This window comes from Cyprinodon variegatus, unplaced genomic scaffold (assembly GCF_000732505.1).
Source record: "Cyprinodon variegatus isolate N-32 unplaced genomic scaffold, C_variegatus-1.0 Scaffold1550, whole genome shotgun sequence".
In the NCBI taxonomy this organism is placed as follows: domain Eukaryota; kingdom Metazoa; phylum Chordata; class Actinopteri; order Cyprinodontiformes; family Cyprinodontidae; genus Cyprinodon; species Cyprinodon variegatus.
The window spans coordinates 58,975-82,351 of record NW_015152003.1 but is presented as its reverse complement, the minus strand read 5'-3'; the positions used below and the strand labels follow the sequence as shown (position 1 = coordinate 82,351).

General features: G+C 38.5%; 1 protein-coding gene across 2 annotated transcripts in view; it reads left to right on the top strand.

The window, feature by feature from the left end:
• The first annotated feature begins 1,427 nt into the window (after window positions 1-1,427).
• Window positions 1,428-23,377, top strand: part of LOC107103873 (calpain-1 catalytic subunit-like) — a 48,801-nt gene continuing 26,851 nt past the window's right edge. Inside the window, exons 1-5 of one of the 2 annotated variants that reach the window (XM_015403716.1) lie at window positions 1,428-1,543; window positions 9,100-9,208; window positions 9,451-9,732; window positions 16,047-16,116; window positions 20,573-20,691. In XM_015403716.1, coding sequence (XP_015259202.1) covers window positions 9,475-9,732; window positions 16,047-16,116; window positions 20,573-20,691 — 447 coding nt within the window. In that variant the 5' untranslated portion in view covers window positions 1,428-1,543; window positions 9,100-9,208; window positions 9,451-9,474. Of the gene's footprint in view, window positions 1,544-9,099; window positions 9,215-9,450; window positions 9,733-16,046; window positions 16,117-20,572; window positions 20,692-23,377 lie in introns of both variants that reach the window. The other variant, XM_015403717.1, reaches the window with a different exon arrangement.

Genomic DNA, 23,377 nt, shown 5'->3' with positions numbered 1-23,377 from the left:
TTGGAACTTTTACTGATTTTACTAAATAAAATTGTATATAAACATCAAACTAAACTAAATTGAGTCTTATCTGTGGTTTAAATTGAGCAAACATTGCTTAAATCCACAGTCCTTATTAAGAAAACCCTGATTAAGACGTGTAAAGGATGCAAAAACAAAATTATCTCAAACTTTTACATGATATTATCAGAATTTTTTTCTCCCATTTGTAATAATGTATTTAATGGTGGAAAAACAAATCCATGCTATGGCATTATTTAGCTTTTTTTTTTTCTCTGTTTTTATTAAATGTACTACGCTCAATTGCTATAATTTTATGTACATCTTCTTTTGAGATTTCACAAGGCTGCCACATATAGAGGTACAATCACTGATCATTCCTATTCTCATCTTCTTCTCTTCACCTCAGCCAACGTGTTTCTTTTTTATTGAATTCTAGCAAATGAGACTTCTATAGAAATACTATTTTACACCCAGTGAGCTTAATCTGTGATGATTTTATTGGTATTTTTAATCCTCAACTTGCTTAAAGGCTAATCCATTTTCTGATTAAATGCTAAAGTTAGCCATACATTTCACAGCTCCACCAATTCATGATCCCATGTACTCTAACATGTATGCCGGGCCAAATCCATTGTTCGTTTTATGAACTCCCAGCTTTAGAATCGGGTGCTTAAAAGATAATTTAGCTCAATTTATTAATTTTGACATTTATGATAGTAGGACAGGCTTAAAGATCAATATATATGTTTTAAAAATCATCTATTTGAATAATAATATCTCATATCTGTTGTATCAGATCATATATCCATCATTAACCCTTGCACACCATCAGCTGCTGCTCCTTTTCTGGATCTATTTTAATCAACCCTTACTAGAGCAGAAGGGAACCACCTTAAAAGAGCTGCAGATTAGCTTTTGCTCTTCTAACCATCACATCCTACCCCCTAAACTGTGTTTAAATCCTCACACATCTATTTTTTTCTGCTTCTAGCTCATCAACATTGAGGACAAAGTGTTCCCATTCCAACATATAGACCCCCACCGTCATCAACCAGGCTCTCTCCTCTAACTGATCTTTGATAGGAGAAAGATTATGACTGGATGAATGTATAAATTTATTGCAGGCCACCCATTGGGTGGAGCTATATCATAAAAAAGGTTGCTATTGATAAAACAAACAAAAAGTAAACATGGAAACCAAAGGGATGCATATTGTTTACATTACTCTAATCATTTGCTTCACTCTAAAAATAAATGTTTTTTATTTTTATTTTTTTGGAAGATCTGTCCTTATTTTACAACAAGGAATAAAACAAAAAATCTGTGCTTTATGAAAGTGGATTCCTTCCAGTAGTTTTATGGGCGTGCAGTGCGCATGCGCGGCGCAGGGGGGCGCAGGCAGGCAGGGCGGCTTTAAAAGCGTTTGGGCTGGAGGTTTGCAGGAAGGTGGGGCTGAGCTCCTAGAAACATGGACCACAGCAAAACTCGTCGACTTTCCAACTGAACTCTAATCACCAGTAAGGGGAAAATACACTGAAAGGTAAGTTTGATCCACTAAAAACCAGCCTGTTATTCATATTTTTCAAGACGCGGAGCTTAAAACGCCCTTTTTTAATCATTACCTTCTTTTAGAGGAAGATTTTGAAGTTCGTTATAAGTAAAAAAAACAAAAAAAACTTAAAAACACCTCTACGTAAAGATTAACGGTTGCCCTTTAATTATTATGATGGCAGCAGATAAAAGAACTAAAAAGACAGAAATAAGTTTAAAGGAAAAAAACAGCTCACATATTTCCGGGTTATTTCCTTTGATCTGTTTCTTTTTTCTCACCTAAACACAGCGGATGTTCTCTTTGGTGACCCTGAAACAAACAGGATTATTATTTATCCGTTATTATGGGTCACTTTGGACATGTCTCCTCTGGGGAGGGTGGTCCTTATCTGTGTTAACCACATGTTTGCAGGAAAAGTTAGAAGAAACATTAGAGTCAGCTTCAGAGTAAAAACAAAAAAAGGAGGATCTCCACTTTGCAAACCCACTTGTTATTCTCTTATCTTTAGATTAGATATAGATAAGTCAAAATCTTTCAGTGTCTAGTTTCTCTGCAGGTCTATTTTCTCCAAAGCATTGCATAGATATATCTGTGTTTGGAATTTGAGCCCTGCGTGCAGAAATACCCCTGAGGGAGAGACTTCACACTCCCATAGTGTTTGTCTGCATGCTGCCTTTGCAGTGGGAAGGAGGATGACTGCTGGACTCAATGCATGCATCAGCACAAAATAAGTGACAGATACTGTATGTGGATGGGCTTTGAAAGCTGTGAACTGCTGCACAAGCTTCTTTTCTTACTAATTATTGGGTTATTTATCTTTTTTAATTAGATCTGACAACACATTTTCACTTTAGTTTAGAGTGAGTTTAGCTTTTAGTTGACTGAATTTGCCCTTCCTTGTTCTTGCAAAATAAATAAATAAAGTTTCCTTTTTCAGCAGCTGCAACACCAACTGAAGGCAGGATCAGTGTGTCAAAATAAATGATCCACATCAACTGCACCGCTTTACAGTGCTCATTTCCAGGCTGTTTAAATGTGATGATGCTATAATATACACCTGTGCATGCATATCTTTGGACTAACTGCCTTTGGACAGGCAGTTAGTCCAAAGTCTGCTAAATCTAAAGAAGTTATTGTATTTCCACGATCTTCCCCATCAACATATCTATTGATTCATCTGCTTATTTCATTATCTTCTATTAACAAGGTGCAATTAATTAATCTTTCATGAATATTTGCATGCCTCAGTCCTTTTCCTATTTTGTCACATTCAAAGCTCTACAGCTTATAGAAAGAGAGGAAATATTGCAGTTGAATGATTTAGATAAAAACGTATTATTTTGTTAGAGTGGCCTAGTCAAAGTCTGGAGCAAAATTGCATTAAAAATCTATGGTCCAGGGCTGCATATCTCTAACAAAAAAAAAAAAGCTGTCATATGTGGACACACTGTATATATCCCATGCACCTTTTTCTTCCTTTGGCACATTGTTCTTTGACTTTGACTTTATTGATCTCTAAGTGGAGAAATGTACTAGTTACATCAGCTCAATCAATCTCTAGATGTCTCTGGTTGTCCCTAGATGTGCACACCTGATACGCCAGAAAACATACAGCTATTTATTTTTTTGTCATGTGTATGTGGACTTTGAGCCTGTTAAATAATAACAATTAATCTATACCCACAGCAAAAGCTAGTTTGACAAACTATTGACTCAGGTAGTTTTAAAAAGAGTGAATGCTGCAGAATTGGTCAGTTTAGAAACGGAATCGTGGACAGCAAATTGTCCCACAGATAAACTGAAGTTTGTGGCTGTGATGTGACAAAATAAAAGGCTTTCCTTCCCTTAAAGGTAGAGTGGAGGATATTGCCGATGGTGAGTCTGACATAGTGGAAAAATTGCAAATCTTCTTTTGGAAAGTAAGCTTGAATGAGAGATGCAAAAAGTAACTTTTAAACAGAGCGTGCATGAAGAGAAATGGGCTTGTGTATAATCTCACACCTATTTGATAGGACTACCCTCTCTGGAGCGGGTACAGGGTTGTGCATGTGCATTTTTTTTTAAGTGGAGAGGGTGGGTCTTTAAAAAAAAAAAAAAAAAAAAAATCATGAATCCTCCACTATACCTTTTGAGTGAAGCTGTGCAAACTCCAAATTTGGCTTGTGTCTTTAAGAGTTTCTCCCAGCTTTGACTGTAGCTGCTCTCACACATTGTCTGCCGCTCGTCGCTTCCTATACCTCTCATCACCTGCACTGAGGTCTGACATGGTGGCTCTCATGTGCCAAGAAATCAAACATTTAATACTTTCAGATTCAACTTCAAGAGCTCAGCTTGATAACATGCAGCAAATATAAGAAAAATCACTGCATGTTCTACTCTGGACCTAAAGACGGGAACATTGATGCTTCTTTTTTCCTAAACGCTACTGCCATGATTTTTAAAATAAACCCAGACGACCTCTTCTCAGTTCAGACGGCAGCACTAAAATATCTTTTGCATATTAAACACTCTGGATCTGCTAGCAGCAGCAGAGCAGCCTGAAAATTCAGTTCCATTGTGTTTGTCTTTCGCATCCCTGCACTAGTGGGGTGACATTTATGATTTGCATGTTTAATTTAGTTCCTCTAGACGTGTTGCAATGAAATATTTACCATCCAGTCAAGCAGGGAACACTTTATGTGATTTTTCTCTTAGAGGTATTTTGGATGGAGCTCTTTCTGAGGATTTTGTTTTTGTAAAGTGTTCTGATTTGTTCTCACTAATTAGGTCTTTATGCTCTAATGGAGACTGTATGATAAAGAGAAACCTTTTCAGTTTTACCTTTTATGGTTCTTTGTATTTATTTTTTGCAAAGATGTGTTATCTAAGTAAACTCCTTCCTTTTTGGTCTTATGGTCTGCTGCACTGGTAGTAAAACGTGCTTATTTTTCCCAGTGGTGGTGTGTTATCACCTGAGTGCTATATGTTCTGCCATATAGTTGTATATGTCCTTAAATTATGCATGGAGGGCACATAAAATAAGCTGCATCCAGTATCCTGCTGGCATAAAAGAATAGCTTTTAGCAGTTCTTTGTTGAACAAAAAATACCAGGACTGGCAATTTGCTAAAGTTCGGAACTTTTTGTAGGTGTTCATTTTATTAAATTTAGAAAATCTCTTTCTTGTTTGCAGAGGATATTATGTACTGGTGGTGTCAAAAGTCTTTGTAATATTTGATACAGATCTCGTATTACTGGGCTGGGCGATGACTATTTTTATTATCAATCGACATATTTATTTATAACATTATGCACTCCTTAGGCTTCCATAGTTCAGCGCATTTTAAGTTTGTTGTAACTGATACTCTTGTAAGCTTATTTTAGCATAGGGGTCTTGTGCTTAGAAAATAAATAAGTCTCCCTTACAGGACAATCATTATTGATATGCTCACATTTATTAAATTTTTTTATTATTTTTTTTATGGGTGTATATAAACCCCATGGCAGAGATTAGGGCTTCTTCATCAGGGCATTTCAGAACGGACGGTGGTTACACTAGCTGATATGCTGACTTTTGATTAAATTTACGGCCACAGAAACAGTTTTTTAAATTTGTATAATTTTATTTTTTTAAACCTGTGGAGATGTGAACCTTCTCCGTTAAGACTGTAATTTGTCTGTTTCAGACTACCCCTCTGAAACCGATCCGTGCCAAGTTTGGACCGAGCTTGCACCAGCTAACCGTAAAGAGCAGCGGTCCCCAACCTTTTTTGCACCACGGACCGCTATATGTCAGACAATATTTTCACAGACCGGCTGGGGGGAGGATACGATCAAGTACCGGTAAAATGATACGACTGGCATAAAATCAAATGCAAACAGCATAAAAATAAAACAACAAGCAGGTCCCATCTAGGCGTAATCGGAGAAAATGACAGACGAAGTGTGCTCCTGATAGCCAGTCTGCTCCGTAGCTTTGTTTTGGTCACTGTAACCGCAGAAAATCCCACTTCACAAAGATAGGATGAGTCTTGAACTGAATTAATTGGGAGAGAATACCCCAATTTTTATATTTTTCAAAATAAAACATATCATTTTTTTTTTTTTTTCTGTGTGGCCTGGTACTAAATGACCCACGGACCGGTACCGGTCCACGGCCTGGTGGTTGGGGACCGCTGGTGTAGAGCTTGGTCCTTATGACCATTCATACATCACGCTAGCACAGTTCCTCACCTCCTATTGGCGGTCCACAATACTACAGCTCAAGGCGGGAATTACACAAACAAAACTGGTGGCGCCCATAACATTCAGGAACGAATGTGCCTGGATGGCGTCCTCCGACCAAATTTCACTGAGAGCCTCGGTCTCGGCATCGTCCCAGGGTGCACCACACTCTTTTGATGCCATTTATTGTTAATAGGCTGAGAAGGAGTTCATGTTGTGAAAAGGTGAAGAGATTTGTGAATTAAAAAGCTGGACATGCCGGAAAACCCTTGAAATGAGTCAGCTGACTGTAAATGGGAGATGATGAGGTCTGGTCATGTGATCTTTAGTTCCATTTACACTACCCTCTGAAAACCGATCCGTGACAAGCTTGGATCAGTTAACAATGCCGAGCAATGGCGTAACAACACAACAATAGGTCTGTAAGCTACATTATCTGGGTGGGCCCCATATGATACTCTTTTTGGTATCCATCATCACTAACACATTGGCGAACCTAAGCAACTGCAATCCCTGCTAACCGATAGTTGCGCCATTGGTGCCGAGCTCTGTTCCTTACATTTACACACCACGCTAGCATCGCTCCTCGCCTCCTAGTGATGATCTAAAGTACTGCTCTCTAGACGGAAACAAGAAAATCAGCATGGCGGCGTCCGTAACGTTCAGGACGTTTGCAGAGAGTCAGCTGAAGAGGGCAGCTTTTGGTGATTTAACTTGACAGTCGTCTTTTGGATAGTGGATATGAAAACCGATAGTCTAATCAGGGCTTACAGATGCAGGAAACGACGGAGTTGAGGTTCATCGCACTGCTAAGCAGAATCATCACTGGAAACCATGTGACAAGGTAGAAAAGCTAGTATTTTTATAAATGTCTGAAATGTCATGATTACAGAGGCTGACTGTAAGGAGATGACACAAACTGCTTATGCTCTCTTTGTTATCTGAGAACTGAGCCAGAGCTGAACCACATCTACTGATGAACTAGTACCATGTTAGCGCAATTCGGTTTTGTCTGGCAAGGTCCGGTTCAGTTGGTGCGTGCCATTTACACTCAACAATTATCTTGGTTACTGTGCGATCCTGGCACGGTTTCACAAGGCTTGTGTAAATGGGCCTAATGTTATCTGAAAACAACTAAACCGTGCCGAGCCCTACTGTCGAACTAGTTCTTGATATAGAACTTTTCGGTTGTGTCTGGCACAGTCAGTTCAGTTGCTTTCCATTTACACTCAACAGTTATCTGGGTTGCCGTGCTCGACCCATTATCGGCAGGGTTCAAAACGCTTGTGTAAATGGGCCTTTTGACTCTTCTGGTCTACTCCCAAAAGGAATGACTGCAGTCAAATCTAGTTTTTGAGAGTAATTTCTGTTATTTGCCTTCATTCAACAAACTTGAATTAAATTCTAAAATTGTTTAATACTTCCAAGTGTTCACACTGCCATTACTTCTTGATCACAATTAGGCAACATTGTCATGCTATGAAGTCTAATGTGATTTAATAGCTCCAATGACTCCATTTTTATGGCTTTGAGTCATTACTAAGCATGTATTCACTTAAATGAGGTGTACAAAGTTTCTTTTACCCGATAATCAACGTAAGGACTTTAGCTGGACTGGAGGTTTAAACATTCTTGGTTGGTGTTGCTGTGAAACGCTCATTAGCGGCTGGTTAGCTCAAGTGGTAAGTAACCAGTCCAGATAACTGGAAGCCTGGGTGCAATGAGGTGCAATTAGGTGTTAAAGCCTGGTTTGGGGAGTGGTGGCCTAGGCATTGCGCTTGGAATCCTGAGGTTCTGAGTTCGAGTCCCACTTCCACATACTGCCACTGCCTGAGCAAAAGACCCTTAACCCCAAAATTGCTCCCCTAGGCTCCCACATCGCACAATGGAAGCCCATTCATCCCCAACGCATTTAACCAATCCCGTTGGGTTAAATGCAGAGGGTTAATTTATTTGCTCTGTATTTTTGAAACACTGGAAAACTCTATTTGACCCCCCTATTTTCACGGAACATTGCAGAATTTATACTCCTTGCATCTTTTCCCTGCATATCCCACCGTTGTGTCTGGTTCCAGTGGCCAAAAAGACACTACAGGAAGTAGTAAACGCAGCTTGAAGTTGTAGAAATCGCTAGGTGTGTGGTGTAGAAATTCTGTGCACTCAAACGCTGCATTGAGGGGCGTTGAAGCCCAAAATGATGTAATTTGGCTGTGCAGAACTCGTTGAGCAAAAACCAACCTTTTTTTTTTTTTTGTGAGAACAGTCCTAACCTCCAACTTTGACCACATGGATCCAGTCTGTGTTTGACAGGTTGGTATGAGGCGTTTTGTTTGGCCCTTTCACCAACAGTCATTTTTACTATGACCTGACAATGTTTTGGTTAGTGTTCAATTCTTTTCACTGTAGAATATTTTTAAATAGATTGGAAACAACCATATAACCTTTCATAGATTGATGACCAAGAATGGCTTTATCTCTACAGCCATCTGATGTTGTCCTTACAATATGCTGTTGGATTTAGCACTAACCTGCATTTTCTAGGCTAGGAAAAAGGCAAAACTTCTACTTTTATAGACGTCCAGTTGTGTTTTTGCTTCATTGTTTTCTGATAATAAATATGGGTCCTTCAATTTAACATTTCCTGATTTGTACAACCTCTAAAATTGGGACTTTTAGCTGCTTTATTCACATGAATATGTGGGAATGTTGTATTAGCTTTTCATCTCTACCAGCAACTGTAGAGGTAAAAAACGTGCTGCTGAAGCCCCAGCTCACAGGAATCTCTCTCTCTCTAAAACTGTCACTGTGATGGGTGTGGCTGACAGCTAGTGGTGGAAACTGTTGACAGACAAAGCTATGTGTTCGCCTGTAGTAGCTGCTTTATACTAAACTGCTGCAGCTGTGACAGCAATGTGAAAGTCAAAATGAAAAACCAAGGTGGTTCTTTGTCAGTCTGAGAGAAAAGCTGGGAAGGTGAATCTAAGCTGTGTTTTTCGTAGCTCCAGTTCAGTCAGATGTTCTCCAATAACGCTTCATAGTTCTGCTCTATGAAAGAGCTTCGGCTTGTTCTGTTGCCATGCTTGGTTCACTGTGCACTGCGTTTCTCACAGAGCACATCTGTCATGTTCGGACTGGATACCCAGAGAGGCTGATCAAACGTTTTGTTCACAGATTCCTCTATTGTGTCTAATCCCTCAAGGCATGTTGAGCAAGAATGCAAGAAAGGGAAACTCATCTGACTTCTGAAAAATGTGTTCATAATGGCTTTTTATTGTGTTGAGATTTGTTTCTCCTCATTCTCATTGAACTCACGTTCTTCTACCCTTTTTCTTTTTATTCTAGATTGTATCTCCTTGTGCCAAAAGGACCACCTGACAGCTGGAGAACATAATCCTATCTACATACTTGTAGTTGCTGCTGAGATCTGGTGTGAGGACCCAGTGGAGATCCTGTATTGGTGGTTATCACTTCCAGCAATCCTCCTCTCATCAATACTTAATATCTTCCTAATGGCAACTTGTGGTTCCTTTTAATTTATGATTTAGTCCGGAAGCAATTTCAGCAGTTCATCACATTTACATAAGAGCTGCCAGAGTGCTTTTTTTTTATAAAAAGCTGTTGAAGCAATAGGTCACAGCTGCCTCCTGAATAATTTGTGCGTTTTACCATCCTATTGTACTTTTAAATTACCAGAAGAGAGTTAAGTCGACTGTCAGGATGGTGGAGGCTCCAATTTATGCCACAGGCATGGCCGCCAAGCTCAGGAGTCAGTGGGATCGAGAGCAAGGCCTCGGACAGAACGACAACGCCGTGAAGTTTCTGGGTCAGAACTACGAGTCTCTTAAAGCGCAGTGCCTCCGGAGCGGGAAGCTGTTTGAGGACAGCATGTTCCCCTGCACCACGTCGTCTCTGGGATACGACGAGCTCGGACCCAGGTCCTCCAAGACCAGCGGAGTACGCTGGATGAGGCCCACGGTAAGAAACCCAGGATCGATCGTTATTGTGTTGTTGTGGATGTATTATGATGTATAAGAGGTTTGCTTCAGTTGATGAGGCATTAGTTTAATCTTAAAGTCCCATCCTATAGTTGTCATCCATGGCTCTATAAAGCAAACGACTATAATGAGTTTACTTTTTAAATGGCATATGCAGAATGTTTTGCAGAAGCATTAAAAAACAAAGTGGTTACAAATAATTTGGGGCATTATTTTTAGCTTCAAAGTCAAGCATCTAGAGAATTCAGATGCACACTTGAATTGGGCGTCTTTCAGTCAGTACTAAACAGAACCGACGGTCATGGCAATCCATAAAGATGTCCCATTTTTGTATAATTCCTCCAAGCAAAAAATAGCTCAGACTTGATGTCAGACGTTTCTTGATGTCAACTTTCAAATCCCGCTTTAGACACTCATTGAGTTCCAGACGGTGACGGGGTCATACCAGGTCATTTCTTTTGCAAGTGCAGGTCTTTAGTATTTGATAATGGAAACCAATACTCAAACAATTCTATTAAGTAAAACAGCTCAAATGCTTGCTAATGCAAACTGACATTTGCATGGCAGCAATTTATTGCATTTAGGCAAACATGCTAGAGTTCAAAATGAGCTTTAGAATAAAAGTGATATGGGAGTTAGGAGACTTTGAACCTTAAATTGCTGTTGTTTCTAGATGGTCTGGTACAAAACTATTTATCACTTATAGATTTCATGCAGAAATATTTCTTTGGTTTTCAGAGACAAGCCAATAAAAGAGAAATAATATTTATTATTTATAAAACACTTACCCCCCTAAATACATAGGTTTCTAAACATATTAGATCTGTATACTCCATTAATTGTAGCTTTTCCTACACTTATTCTATAGCTGTAAACGGGCTCTATGCACAACCCAACATATTCCTGCACATCAGCCAGATGTGTCTGACCTCAGTAACCATGAGAACATTAGTTAGACATGTCTGGACTAATCAGTTTGTCCATTAATGAAAGACAGAAAACAAAGGAGCTGCTGAAATTAAGCAAGTAGTGCAGTTGTGCATAGAGCCCACTACCTGCCTTCTAAACGCAATGTGGACACATACAAGCTTCCCCTGCCTGGGATAACAGATTTTTTTTTTTTTTCCATTCTTTTTTACATTTTTACATCTAATAATCATATTTATTCACCGGAAAATCACATAAAAAAATCTTTCATGAAATACTTTTTGTGCACAATCATTATCTCTAATCTGCACCACTCTGTCCCATAATTTCTGGAATGATTACGTTGCCGTGTTTGCCAGTAATACTTCTCTGTGAATTCCAAAGCACCAGATATTTAGACCATTCTGGGTATCTGTTTTTTTGCGGCCGAACTAGATTAAATATACTTAGATCACAACCGCATGTCACCATCAATCCAAGTCGCAGTCAAACAAGCCAACCCTGGCACAAATGTTAATACAGTAGAAACAGCTGTTGCCACTGCTACTGTCCCCATTAATGGGGCTATTTAAAAAAAAGATGCGCTTGTAAATGTATTTAATAACCTAGTTAAGGTAACTGTGATACATGCTAACCTTATTGGCTAAAAAAACAAAAACATATGGTTTGTTTAAACCAGAGGCCTGCAACCTCTAAAATCCAAAAAGCCATTTTTCCTCTAGTCCAGCTAAATGAAAAGTGTATAGAGACACAAATATTACATAACCTTATAGTAAAACACAACTTATTATTTTATCAAATGTCTGTTGCCATTTTTAGCAACCAATATTTAATTTCATTTTTTTACTTTTAGGTTTTAATACAAGCGAAAAAAAATTTAATGTTTCATATTAAGGTAGCATGGATTTATTTATTTTTTTATAAGATCTTATTTGATGCAGACAAAAGAACTAATAAAAATTGAGAACAAAAAAGTGGCCATTTTAAAGCGAATGACAAGAAAACTAGATCTATAAATATGTTTCTGGACATTTAAATGTCATTCTATAGTGAAAATTAAATTCATATTCTCTTCAAGAAACCTGCCAAAGACTGGCCTTTGCTATTATACTATGTTTATACTAACCATTAGTTGGTTTATTTATAATAGGGGCCATGGTAGAGGGTCGCAAACCCTCGCTTTAAATGGCATCGGTTTGAGCATAATTTTGAAAACCACCAACAGTATAACAAATGCAAAGTAAAGCAGAATAATCCTTTTAATTAGTGTTGCGCCGATACCATTTTTTGGCACCGATTCCCGATACCTGGCTGTGCAGTATCGGCCGATACCGATACCATAATAATGTAAAATGATTGCCATCATAACTTTGTCCAGCTGCTGCCTACCTTTGTGAAGCAGAAAAAAATCTAATACAAAGTGAATCCAGTAGAACTTTTTAATAAAAAGTTCTACTGGATAATAAAAATAAAAGTTTTTATTGCCTACCTGGAATGGGTGACAATAGTTGAATAAACTTATGGCTCTCAAAACGGTATCTGTGCCCTATTTGTTGGTACTCGCCGATACCGATACCACCATTTTAGGGCAGTATCGGGGCCCCGTCCGATACTGGTATCGGTGCAACACTACTTTTTAATTGTATTAAAATGTATTCTTCAGTAAAGATCAGGGCAGCTCTAGAATACACTTGGTTTTTCTTTTCTCTTTAAATTAGGTCCTTGTTCTTCCCGACACAGTTTGAAGACAAAAGTAACCTGTAATTTTACTAACTGTAGTTTATAATTACAAACCCATATTTGATAAACTGACTGAAGAATTACCTGGCTGCTTCAATAAAGATTGGGGGGGGGTGACTTGCCTCTGATATTGATCAAATTGCATGGAAAAAATACAAACAGCTGTTGAATTTAAAGACGGCAGAGATGTTAGCGTTTGTCCCGTCGGTGCCCCCTTTGGTGCATATGGTTGGTACCCATTATTTACACCAGTGGGATCATTCTAACTTTTGAAAGCATCTTTAATCTAAACCGTTCTGTTTTAGTTGACGTCCAGCTGGAAGGTGAACCAATCCCAATCTGTACTCTCATAATCCACCCTTCAACCCGTTTTCTTTCATATTTCCCCATCATTTATCTCCATCCCCACAGCTTAATGCTGAAATGTCCATTTTAGCTGAGGTTATGTGTTCACTGCTAGTTTTACAACAGATAGCTTTTTGCCTGTGGGGCCAAAATAACAGAGATTTCCCTTATCTGAGCAGAGCTGCTATAGATCATTGTATCTACATGGTTTGATACTAACAGAGGATGGATACCCATGCTTTAGCCACACTTTTTAATTTGTCCTTCATTTTCTTTTGGGCATTCGAGCAACCTAGTAGAAAACAAGGCTCTGTAGATGAGGTGGTCATTTGTTGATTAAAAATCATGATACTGACTGCTTGGTTAAAGCTTATACCCTGATGAATTCAAATCTAAAAGTACGTATTCAACATGGCCCTAAGTTTAAGTTATTATCTTGTTAAAAAAAACCCAGCCTTCAAATCAAGAAGCATTAAGCAATGTAAGGTAACGATTAGTGTTGCACCGATGCCATTTTTTGGCCCCGATACCTGGCTGTGCACTTGTGTGTGTGCATATATTAAGAACTGCATACTACTTGGATGTTAAATATTTGCCATCATGGCTTTGTCAAGCTGCTGCCTACCTTTGTTTGGCAGGACAAAGACTAATACAAAGTGAATCCAGTAGAACTTTTTTATTGCTTACCTGGAATGGGTGGCAATAGTTGAATAAATGGCTCTCAAAATGGTAATGGTGCCCTTATTGTTGGTACTCGCCGATACCACCATTTTAGTGCTGGATCTGGGCCCCGTCCGGTATCTGTATCGGTGAAACACTTGTAACGATTGCTCTAATCTGTGCTTGGTATGTGGAAATAAACCACTGTCTTTAAAAAGCCTACAGACAGGCTGAAAAACTCTTAAGTTTCTATTTTTTGGAGAAACCAACAAATGAAGCACAGATGGGAACATTCCTCTGTGTGACAGAGAGCAGATAATGACTTTATAGCAGTTTTTGTAGTTAAGTTTCCCCCAGTTTTATTTGATTACCCCCCTCCTCTGAAGCAACCTTTGCCCACAGTCATAATTTTCATCTGTTGCCAGGCAACTACACATTCAGTCCTGAATGATTGGGGCTACAGGCAAACCCAGGTGGCAGTTATTTCCTCTAGTTTAGGCAGTCTGCAGGATCCTCCCTGTATTTTTCACCCACCTTGCATTGATTTGCTCCTTTGTCTGTTTCAGTCCCTCATCCCAGGTTACCACCTCATAAAACACCAGAGCTCTCCCTGCAGTGAGTTCATCAAGAAAGCACGGCACGCTCACAGCAGCTCCTCTACATATCGTGACTGTTTCAGTAATAGTCTGTGAAGAGCTGTGATCCGTGTCCCTGTGGTTGTGATTGCACGGACGTGACTGCAGCTTTTTATCGCCTCCTGCAGCTTTCCTTACAGTTGGTTGACGACTAAAATTGGATGGTCATTAATATGTCATCAACTTATCCAAGACTGCCGACTCTAATAGTGCTCTCAACTACTCAAAAAGTTTAATGTTTCATATGGCATTGGATGGCCAAGGATGGTTACTGGGTCAGGGTAGTCATGCATTTTTTGACATCTTTTTATAAAAACTGATGTCTCGCTGTCATCCTAAATAGGTTGTTGGAGCTCTTTGTTGCTCTCAGCCTTCCTCTGCTAATGATTCAGTTGTTTGTCACTGATTGCTAACCAGCGTCCTTCTTGATTAGCCACAACGTTATGACTAAGTGGAATAAATTAGTCAGTCTTTCATTAGGCACTGACCTTTTATGTCATATCAGCTAAGCTGAGAAACTGAGGCTGCATTTGAAAGGTTCTACAAAATGGAACAAGAACTGATCAGGAGAAAAATGTTGCCCGATCTGGAATGAGTTTAAGCTGCAAACTTTAGATGATGGGGTCAGAATTTGGCCTAGCCAACATGGAAACATGAATCCTGCGTTTTTTAACAACGGTTGAGGCTGGTGAAGGTGGTATTATGGCGTAATGGTGTTCTCTTTCTCATGGATGGTAATGGCTTTGCCTCATGTGTGAAGCTAACAGCCGCCCCAAAACAAGTAGAGAGGATGCAAATATACAACAAATGGATAAACAATTCAATAATATATTTTTCTTTAAGTCTAATCCTTTGTTTAATTATTTTTTTTTTGGTATGTTCTGGTACTATTTTTTTGTTTTTATATTTTTGAAGCTCTTGTGGTGTTTTTTTTTTTTTTTTTTATGTTTTTTTAAGTTTTGACTAGCCAATTTTGATTTTTATCTTTTTTTTTTTTTTTTATACTAGTGCCCTTTATTTTATTTTTGAAAGTAAGCAGACAGGAAATTGGATTAGGGAGGGGGGAGAGGTATGCAGCAAAGGGCAACTGGTTGGTATCAAAACCTGTCAAGTCCACTTTAAATATGAAAGCCTTAGTCCGCTCCATCACCACCCCCCCAGTGACAGTACATATTAATGATTTTGTCTTTGTATCCAAGTGGCTAAGTGCCTTTCTTTTGCTTTATATATTAGCAGTTAGCATTAGTAAAAAGCTGCTTCCTTGTGTATTCTATGAAGGATCTTGATAACTAAATTGATAACTACATGACATTTTAAAATCCTCCATGTGTCAGAACAGATGTAAGTAAATAGCTTAAAAGTGAAAAAAATAAAAAAAGTCACAGGTTTACTGTATTTTCAGCCTTCATGTTGTCCACTGAAGTCTTGCTCTCTCTGGCTTGATTGCAGCCAGAATCAACTACAGCTATGAAGCAGAAAATACAGTTTTCTCTCTGACTTCATGCTAAACACTTCACAGATCCATTGGGGGGGAAATGTTTAGTTCCACTGAACCAGGTGTTGGAACAGATATTAAAAATGAAACAAAGATTTTATCTTGGCATTATTAGCTTTAGTTTAACTTTTTTCCCCCCAGGATTTCCTTTTGCAAGCTGCAAAACTTGCATGCCGACCTTTACTTGAAGAACAACTTCTAGATTTAAAATTGGTCACAGCTTTCATAATTGGGTACAACATCCTCTGAAATTTAAAGCCGTTTCCACCCTCATATCCTTATAAACCAGATGGAGTTGGGTGTATTGTTAATACATCAGACTATCTTTAGTATAAAAATTAACTTTCTGGGTTAAAAGGGAAGAGAAAAAAAACCCAAAAAAAAACAAAAAAAAAAAAGCTTTGCGCCTTTTGGAATATCTGATCTTATTTTCATCACGGTTTCAAAGCATTACATTTAAAAAAAAATTGTTGAATTATTTGTTCTCCACAGGAGTTATGCAGGCGGCCGGAGTTCATTGTAGACGGAGCAACTCGCACAGACATCTGTCAGGGAGCTCTGGGTGAGTCCGATCCTTCTGTTCTTTCACAATTATTTACACACTTGGAAAAGGACAAAGTGTAAGACAATCCGATAGACTTTAAAATCACAGCTTAAGTTTGCAAGGGGCCCTCTGGTACTGATGTAGTCATTGGTGAAGCTTTCCTTCCTTCCCTTCGGCTGCAGAGAACATTGAATAATGTAGAATCTTAAACGCTTATTAGAAGTGTGATGAGAAACATAAACACTGCTGTACGTCAAACTAAATTGCTTAAACCATCAGCTCAGTCTATTATTATTATAGAGCCAAATTATATATGTCATCTAACAGCAAACAGGATAGTCTGTTCATGAGGAGTTGGATCCTGATACTACTGAGGTCAGATCAGTCTAGTCTTATGGTCAGATTCACATTTGGCTCCAGATTATTCGTTTCCCCTTGATAGATGCAACACGGATGGTTTAAGAGTGCTTTCTGTTTAAAATAAATTAAAGGGTTTACATAATTGCTAGTGGCATTAACTTTTGCAATAAAATAGTGCATTGCTAATTGATATTAAATTATTAGCTATAAATCTAACTATGGAAAAAACATTATACCATAATATGTGGGGTGAATGGAAGCAATAGCTCTATCAACATGATGGTGTGTTAGTTTATTTTTTTTAATGTTTATTAGAAGGGGAGAAGAATGCAGTTTGGATCATAGCAATGTTATCGATAATATGATATAGTGTGCTTCTTTTTGGCTGCTGCATTTTAAAGAAATGTAAACTCATAAATTAAATACTAGGTTCTTTTTCACTTTATATGGTGGAAATGAAAGAAGAACTGAAGTCCTCCTACAGAGGCAGAAAGAGCTGGTGGGAATTCTATTCATTCGGAACTCGAACGTGTTTTTTTGCTTTTCCTATTAAGAAAACATGTGGAGGCGAGTTTAGATATCAGAGATCTTGCCGGTGTGTTTCAGCGTTACGGCCCGTTGCACTGAAATACACTGAGAAAAAAGGGATGGAAACTGTGACTTTTTTTTTTTTTTGACGAAAAAGTCACCAAAAATCAGGCCCACTATATGAGCCGCTGGTTATACTCAAACTTTTAGAATTACAATGGTATCATGCTGATATGGCGTGTGTGGGTGACAGTGCAGATGCATGTTTTTTTTTTTTTTTTTTTCGGGGTTTTAATTTTTTTTTAAATCCTTTTTGTAATATATATTTATTACATATTGCCTTCTTTATTTGCAAGGGAAATGCTGTGAAAATGTGAACCCCATGCCAAATAGACTTTCATTAGTTTGGTTTCCCAAGGCAGGTGAAGCCTTGACAGCAGAGAGCTTGCTTTAAAATCATAGGGAAATCATATTTAAATGTCAAATCATTCTGGCCTCAACATGTATACAAATGTACTCTTTATCAGACTATATTGTCCCAAAATGTTGGAAATTTCTATAAAAAAAAAAAAACCTGTCTTAAATCTGTGTTTTTTCCATTAGTTATACGTCAGCTTGTACACCTAAATTCGGCCAATCATATATCAACGGTCATCTGTCAATCAAATTTTTTCGGTTTATAGCATCTTGATTCATATGTCGCAGCTAATATAAGCAACAGTTGAAATAAGAATAAGAATAATTTCCTTTCTGATTGAGTTCCATCCGAGTGTTCAAGGGGATGGACGTCTGTGTCTTCGGCAGGCGTTGAGCTAACAGAACTGGCAGTGTTGAGAGGCAAGGGCTTCTACTCCTAACCAAGCTTCTGCCGCCATGGCGTCCTCTTCCACAACATCTTTGTCTCCGCTTTCCTCCTCTAAATAAAAAATGTATGACGGAGGAGACTCATCCACGACCTCCGACATTAAACTCTCCTCCTCTTGCATGTTTCCGCTGTCCATAGCGTTCCTTGACAGTGTCATTTCTAAGTCACCAATTTAGTGCTACTTGGTCTCAGTGCTAGTAGGTTCCAAATGGGAAATTCCACTGGGAACCTACTAGCACTAAGTTGCTAATTGGTTAGCAAGATGCTTCGATGAAACTGGTCACAATCAAACTTGCTTGTGAACCAACACAATAATCCCACCCTCTTGATAAACGACCAATAAGATTCACTTTATTCACTTAACAAAAGTCGGGCACCACTCGGGAGAATACAGAATAGCAACAGTTGGAACGGCCGTTTCCCTACAACTTTAAAAAAGATTAAAAATAATCCTTTAAACCAGGTCCCAGAGTACAACATTTTTTTTTGTTACTCAACCTACTGTTCTAACCCAATGCTGGTCTTTACTTTCATATTGCTGTATTTATTTATTTATTTATATATTTTTAGCTTTTTACATCACTAGTGGCTTATTATTATTTTTCGACAGTAGGCTGCCAGGAAATGGGGCATGAGAGAGTGGGAGAGAAATGCGAGATAGGACCACAGGTCGAACTCGAATCAGGGTCGCTCGTGTCAAGGACTTCTCTTATCATTCCCACTGGCTTTGTCTGTGGTTTTGGTACAATTCTATGGCAGCATCACGGCGCCGCCAAAGGCCTGGTGTATGTACTACAAGAACAGCAGACTGAGAATGGACAAGGTCCCCGGATGTTGTTCTCGCCCCTCACTATTTACCAAGCATGTATCAGAGCAGACTTGTCCGTTCTTGAGATTGACAGCTGTTCCAGCATGCACTGCGGCAGCAGCAGCTTTCAACGGAGCACCAACAGAGTTCAGAGTATTAAGTTAAAAGTTCTTTTTTCTGTTCCTGTTGTTCAATAAAAGTATGTTTTAAGATAACTTGAGGTGAGAATGTTATAGTTTTAAGCATCACTAAATGGCCTATTTATTGATTTAATGTGTAATTTAAAAAAATTAAACCAGCGGACCTCTATGGATAATGTCAGCCAGGTCTAATCTTAGACTGGCTGCAGCAGACCAAGATGTTCATTTGATTTCTGTTTATCTTATAGTAAGAAATTATTATTATTTGGAGATATCTGCAGCTACAGGTGAGCCAAGCATGTGGTGACTTCACGAGTACACTTCTGTGTCAATTGACCCATATTACGTTGCGTACTCCCATTCTCCCCAAGTCCACACTTTCCTGTGTTCTGCTCAAGAACATACTTGGCGAGGACATGTGTCCATACTCATGTTCTTGTGAATTGAGAAACTGCCCATACGTGAAAACAGCCAGATCATGTTCCTCCTGACTGAATAGTTGATTTGATCTAAATGACCTTCTTTTAAGACAGCAGGTTACAGAGAGACCTTCCTTTTTAAGTTTATAACTGAAATGCTCCATTCAGACTTCATCTAAGCTTAATGTACTTTTCCTTTTTTCTAACGTTCCCTCTGTTTAAAAGTGTCCTTGTGAGAAACGATCTCTATATCTGATGAAACTCTTTAGTAAAGCCTCTCTAAACAGGTGGTTTAATAATAATAATAATAATAATAAATGATCTTTATTAATCTTACATTGGAGAAATTTACCTCTGCATTTAACCCAACCCCTTGGGGAGCAGTGGTATTGCCATTGTTGGGCGCCTGGGGGGGGCAATCAGGGGTTAAGGGTCTTGCTCAGAGACCAAGAGTGGCAGTCTGTTGGAGTGGATTTTGAACTGACAACCTCAGGTTTCCAAGCTCTATGCCCTAACCACCAGGCCGCCAACCCCCAGGCAATCATTCCATAAGTGTTTGGGATTTAACTTGGGCTTCAACAAAACCAAGATACGACACCAGTTGGGACATAATCAACAGGTTATATTAAAGAAAGAAGTTGTTCAGCAACATATCAGCAATTCGAGAGAGCGTATCAAAGATTTCTGTTAAGAACATGAGCCGGCATGTTTGCCTGTCGTGGTTCGTTGGTTATTCTTGAGCTGTAAAGAAAAGCTGTTGCATAGATTGAGCAGAAGTGGCTTCTGTAGCTGAAGGTGGCTCTGATTGTTGCTAATGTTGACTTAAGGTGGTTCCAGGCTTCAGCTCTAATCTGAAGCTCAGCACCACTCCCATTTCCAGAACCAGAACGCCCTTTTTAGGAAAAAACCCGCACTGCACTGCATCACAAAAGTTTTCCCACCCCATGAACTTCTTCACTAATGGAGTCTACTTATGGGAAATGAAAGCAATTCCATTCATTACAAACAAACTCTTTTTAGTTTTATATTTGTAAAATATTTATAATTATCAAGATTTTTTTTTATTTTTTGTATTTGGGTACTACTTTGTTTGGATCTAGCACAAATAATCAGGAATGTTATGGTTGTAAAAAGCTGTAAATACTTTTCATATTTAAACTCATAGTGTATCTGAGCCAGTGGATGCCAGAAGTATCATGCTAAGCCTAACAGTCTTAGCAGCTTTAACGAGGATTATTTTTTTATAACATTGAATTCCAGTACTTTAGCCAGATCGTTGGAGCTTCTGACCTAATCCAGCTTTTGGAGGGAAGGTGAATTAATTTAGTTTGGTGTTGTGTGATTGTTTCTGCAGGAGACTGCTGGCTGCTGGCAGCCATCGCCTCACTGACCCTCAATGATAACCTCCTCCATAGAGTGGTCCCTCATGGACAGAGCTTCCAGCAGGGATATGCAGGCATCTTCCACTTCCAGGTAACGGCTTCGACATTTTGTTTACATAAAGCACTCAGGGGAACTGATGGGGACCATATGATTGAGCTTTTTCTCTGTACCCTAAGACCGTAGGCCTCTATGATCACACCAAAAAATGTAAATTTAATTTTACATAAGGGCAAGGATATTTTTATTTCACCATTTTTATTTTTTTTTATTTTATGTATGTTTAGTTTTGTGTAATGTGTGCTCCAGAATTAAGCTCTGGGTCAGGTGGGGCTTTAATTATTTAATTTCAATGGTAAAGATTCGCTGCCTAATTCCAAAAACAGAAGTGTCTTTTAGTTTGAAGTTCCTCCTCATCAGAGGACGTTTGGTTTAAAATTTTTCTTGGAAAGATCTGCCAGGCTGGTTCTTTGGTTTCTAGGAATTTTTGTCTTTAGGTTGTTAAAGATGACTTAGATTCTCCTTCACAATAGGATTAACTTAGCTTCATGACCTTCTCAGCAGTTTTTAACATGGTTTAAGACCTTCATATCTGGAAAAACCTCATTTCATTGTAAAAGCAACCCGGATGAAAGTATTTTAGGCAGCTTTTTTGTATTAAATTTATATTAGACATGTTTTTATCAGTGGTTTTCTATTGCATATTTGGAAGTGTTGCATTGGAAGAGGTTGATGGAAACAGAATCAAATTGACTTGTTAAATTTAGTTTTAGGTGTTTTTATTTATTTTTACTTTTTTAAAAAGAAAGACAAGTGCTATAGAGGAGATTGAACCACATATGTCATATATAAAAATAAAGTGAATGTTTACTTAACGTAGCTGATCAACTGTGACCTGAATGCATTTATAAAAATCTGGTTTCCCTCTCGAAGTCTCTGGGTTGCATGTACCGTCGCTAAATCTAACTGACATGATAATGTACATACAGCTTGACCAATTGCAACACATTTTGTTGTTTATTACATCCAAGCATAACTTTAATATATGGTGACATTATGGAGCTTTAGTTCACCTATTCATACCAAGCACATCTCTAAAGGTAACTTGCAACGAAGTGCCTTGCTCATGGGTGCACTGATATATTCCAGGTAAGCAAGATAGAATAGAACTTGCAATTATGAGCCCCTTAAACATTTTCCCCAAAGTATATGAATGCATTTTTATGCTGTTATTCTAGCGATATTACATTAGGGCTGTTTCCTTTAGTCACACATAAAAATGGGAAAGCTAAGGGAGCATTCCATGATGGTAAGGCATGGGTGCCGTGTTTCTTTTTATTATTATGAATAATGAAACAAAATAATGCTAGAATCTAACCTAAAACTGTGACCTTGGACTGGATATAATATAACATAGACAGTGAGAAGCAGGAAATATAAAAAGCTCTCTCTTGGAGAACTGTACCAAGTATTTAAATGTATTGCACTAAAAGATCAATTGGTTTAGCTGATCCTTAAGCACAGCAGTGTAGAAAATCCTGCAGACTAACTGGTCTCTGCAGGATCATGGGAGAGGTCATCCTGGGTGCATCAAGAACATTATCTGCCTCTTAATCGCTGAAGCTAGCGTGGGAATTCTCAGACTTATTTTAGCATGCACTAAACTTCTCTCTGTAGTTTAGGGGGATTCTTTATATTACTTGAAGCCTATTGGAATCCTATGTATGTTGTTTACTAGAGACGGGACCTTTCAGCACACAAATAGCTACAGACAACACCCTGACCATGCAGCTATTCATAGATCTTGGTATAATTTCACAATAGCTGCAGCATGAATTGTTGGCTTCAGAAAAAAAGGTAACTGGGTCGGTTAGATTTCAGAATTTGTGCTAATGATTCCTTCTTACTTCATTTGTAAGATATGTGCATGAAAGGTATCAACAAGTTGAAAGAACGTGTGCAGGAACGCGCGGTTAGCAGCACACATGGCTCCAAACGGCACAAACATCCTCCCATGGTACTGTAAAGTTGATCAAAATACTGCTAGGATTTCCTCTTCCATGGCAAGTTTGAAATGGATGATTTTTTATTTTATTTTTTTTAAAGAAAAAGCCAACATGAAGGAAAGGGGAAGTTCTGTGAATTGTTTGGCATCTTATAGGCACAGATTGATTTGACTTTACTGATCTCGCAGTGGAGAAATTTACTCGCTACATTAGCTCAAATAATCAAAGGAGAGGAAGAAAGTGACTAAGGAAGAAAAGGTGCATGCGGGATACAGTGCATCCACATATGACAGCTTTTCTTTTTTTATATGATGGGATCATTATACAGGTTGTTTACATGGGTATTTATATAGATGGATGTTTAAATATATAGTTATTGCACTGGGTGTCAAGTATGTCACAGAGTGCAGAGGTGTTGTCCATGATGGATGTAAGCCTGGACAGCTTGCATATATATGAGGTTGTAGCACAGAGGTATGATGAATATCAGCCAGGGGAAAAAGCTATTAAGGAACTTAAAAAAATAAAAATAATCAGAGTCACAGGAAGGGTTCAACTTGAACCTTTTTCTTTTTTTCAAACACGAAATAAACCTCTGCCATTTAGTCATAGTGAAAGTAAGGTGACGTTTATCCTGGTGTGAGGGAGAAACTAAGAGGTATGACTCGTTTTTATCTATTAAAAATCTACAGCCCTGTGGATTCTGGGAACGATGGTTTAGATCATCTTGTTGAAATCTAAAACTTAATCAAACCTGTTCAGTGAGGTAGTGC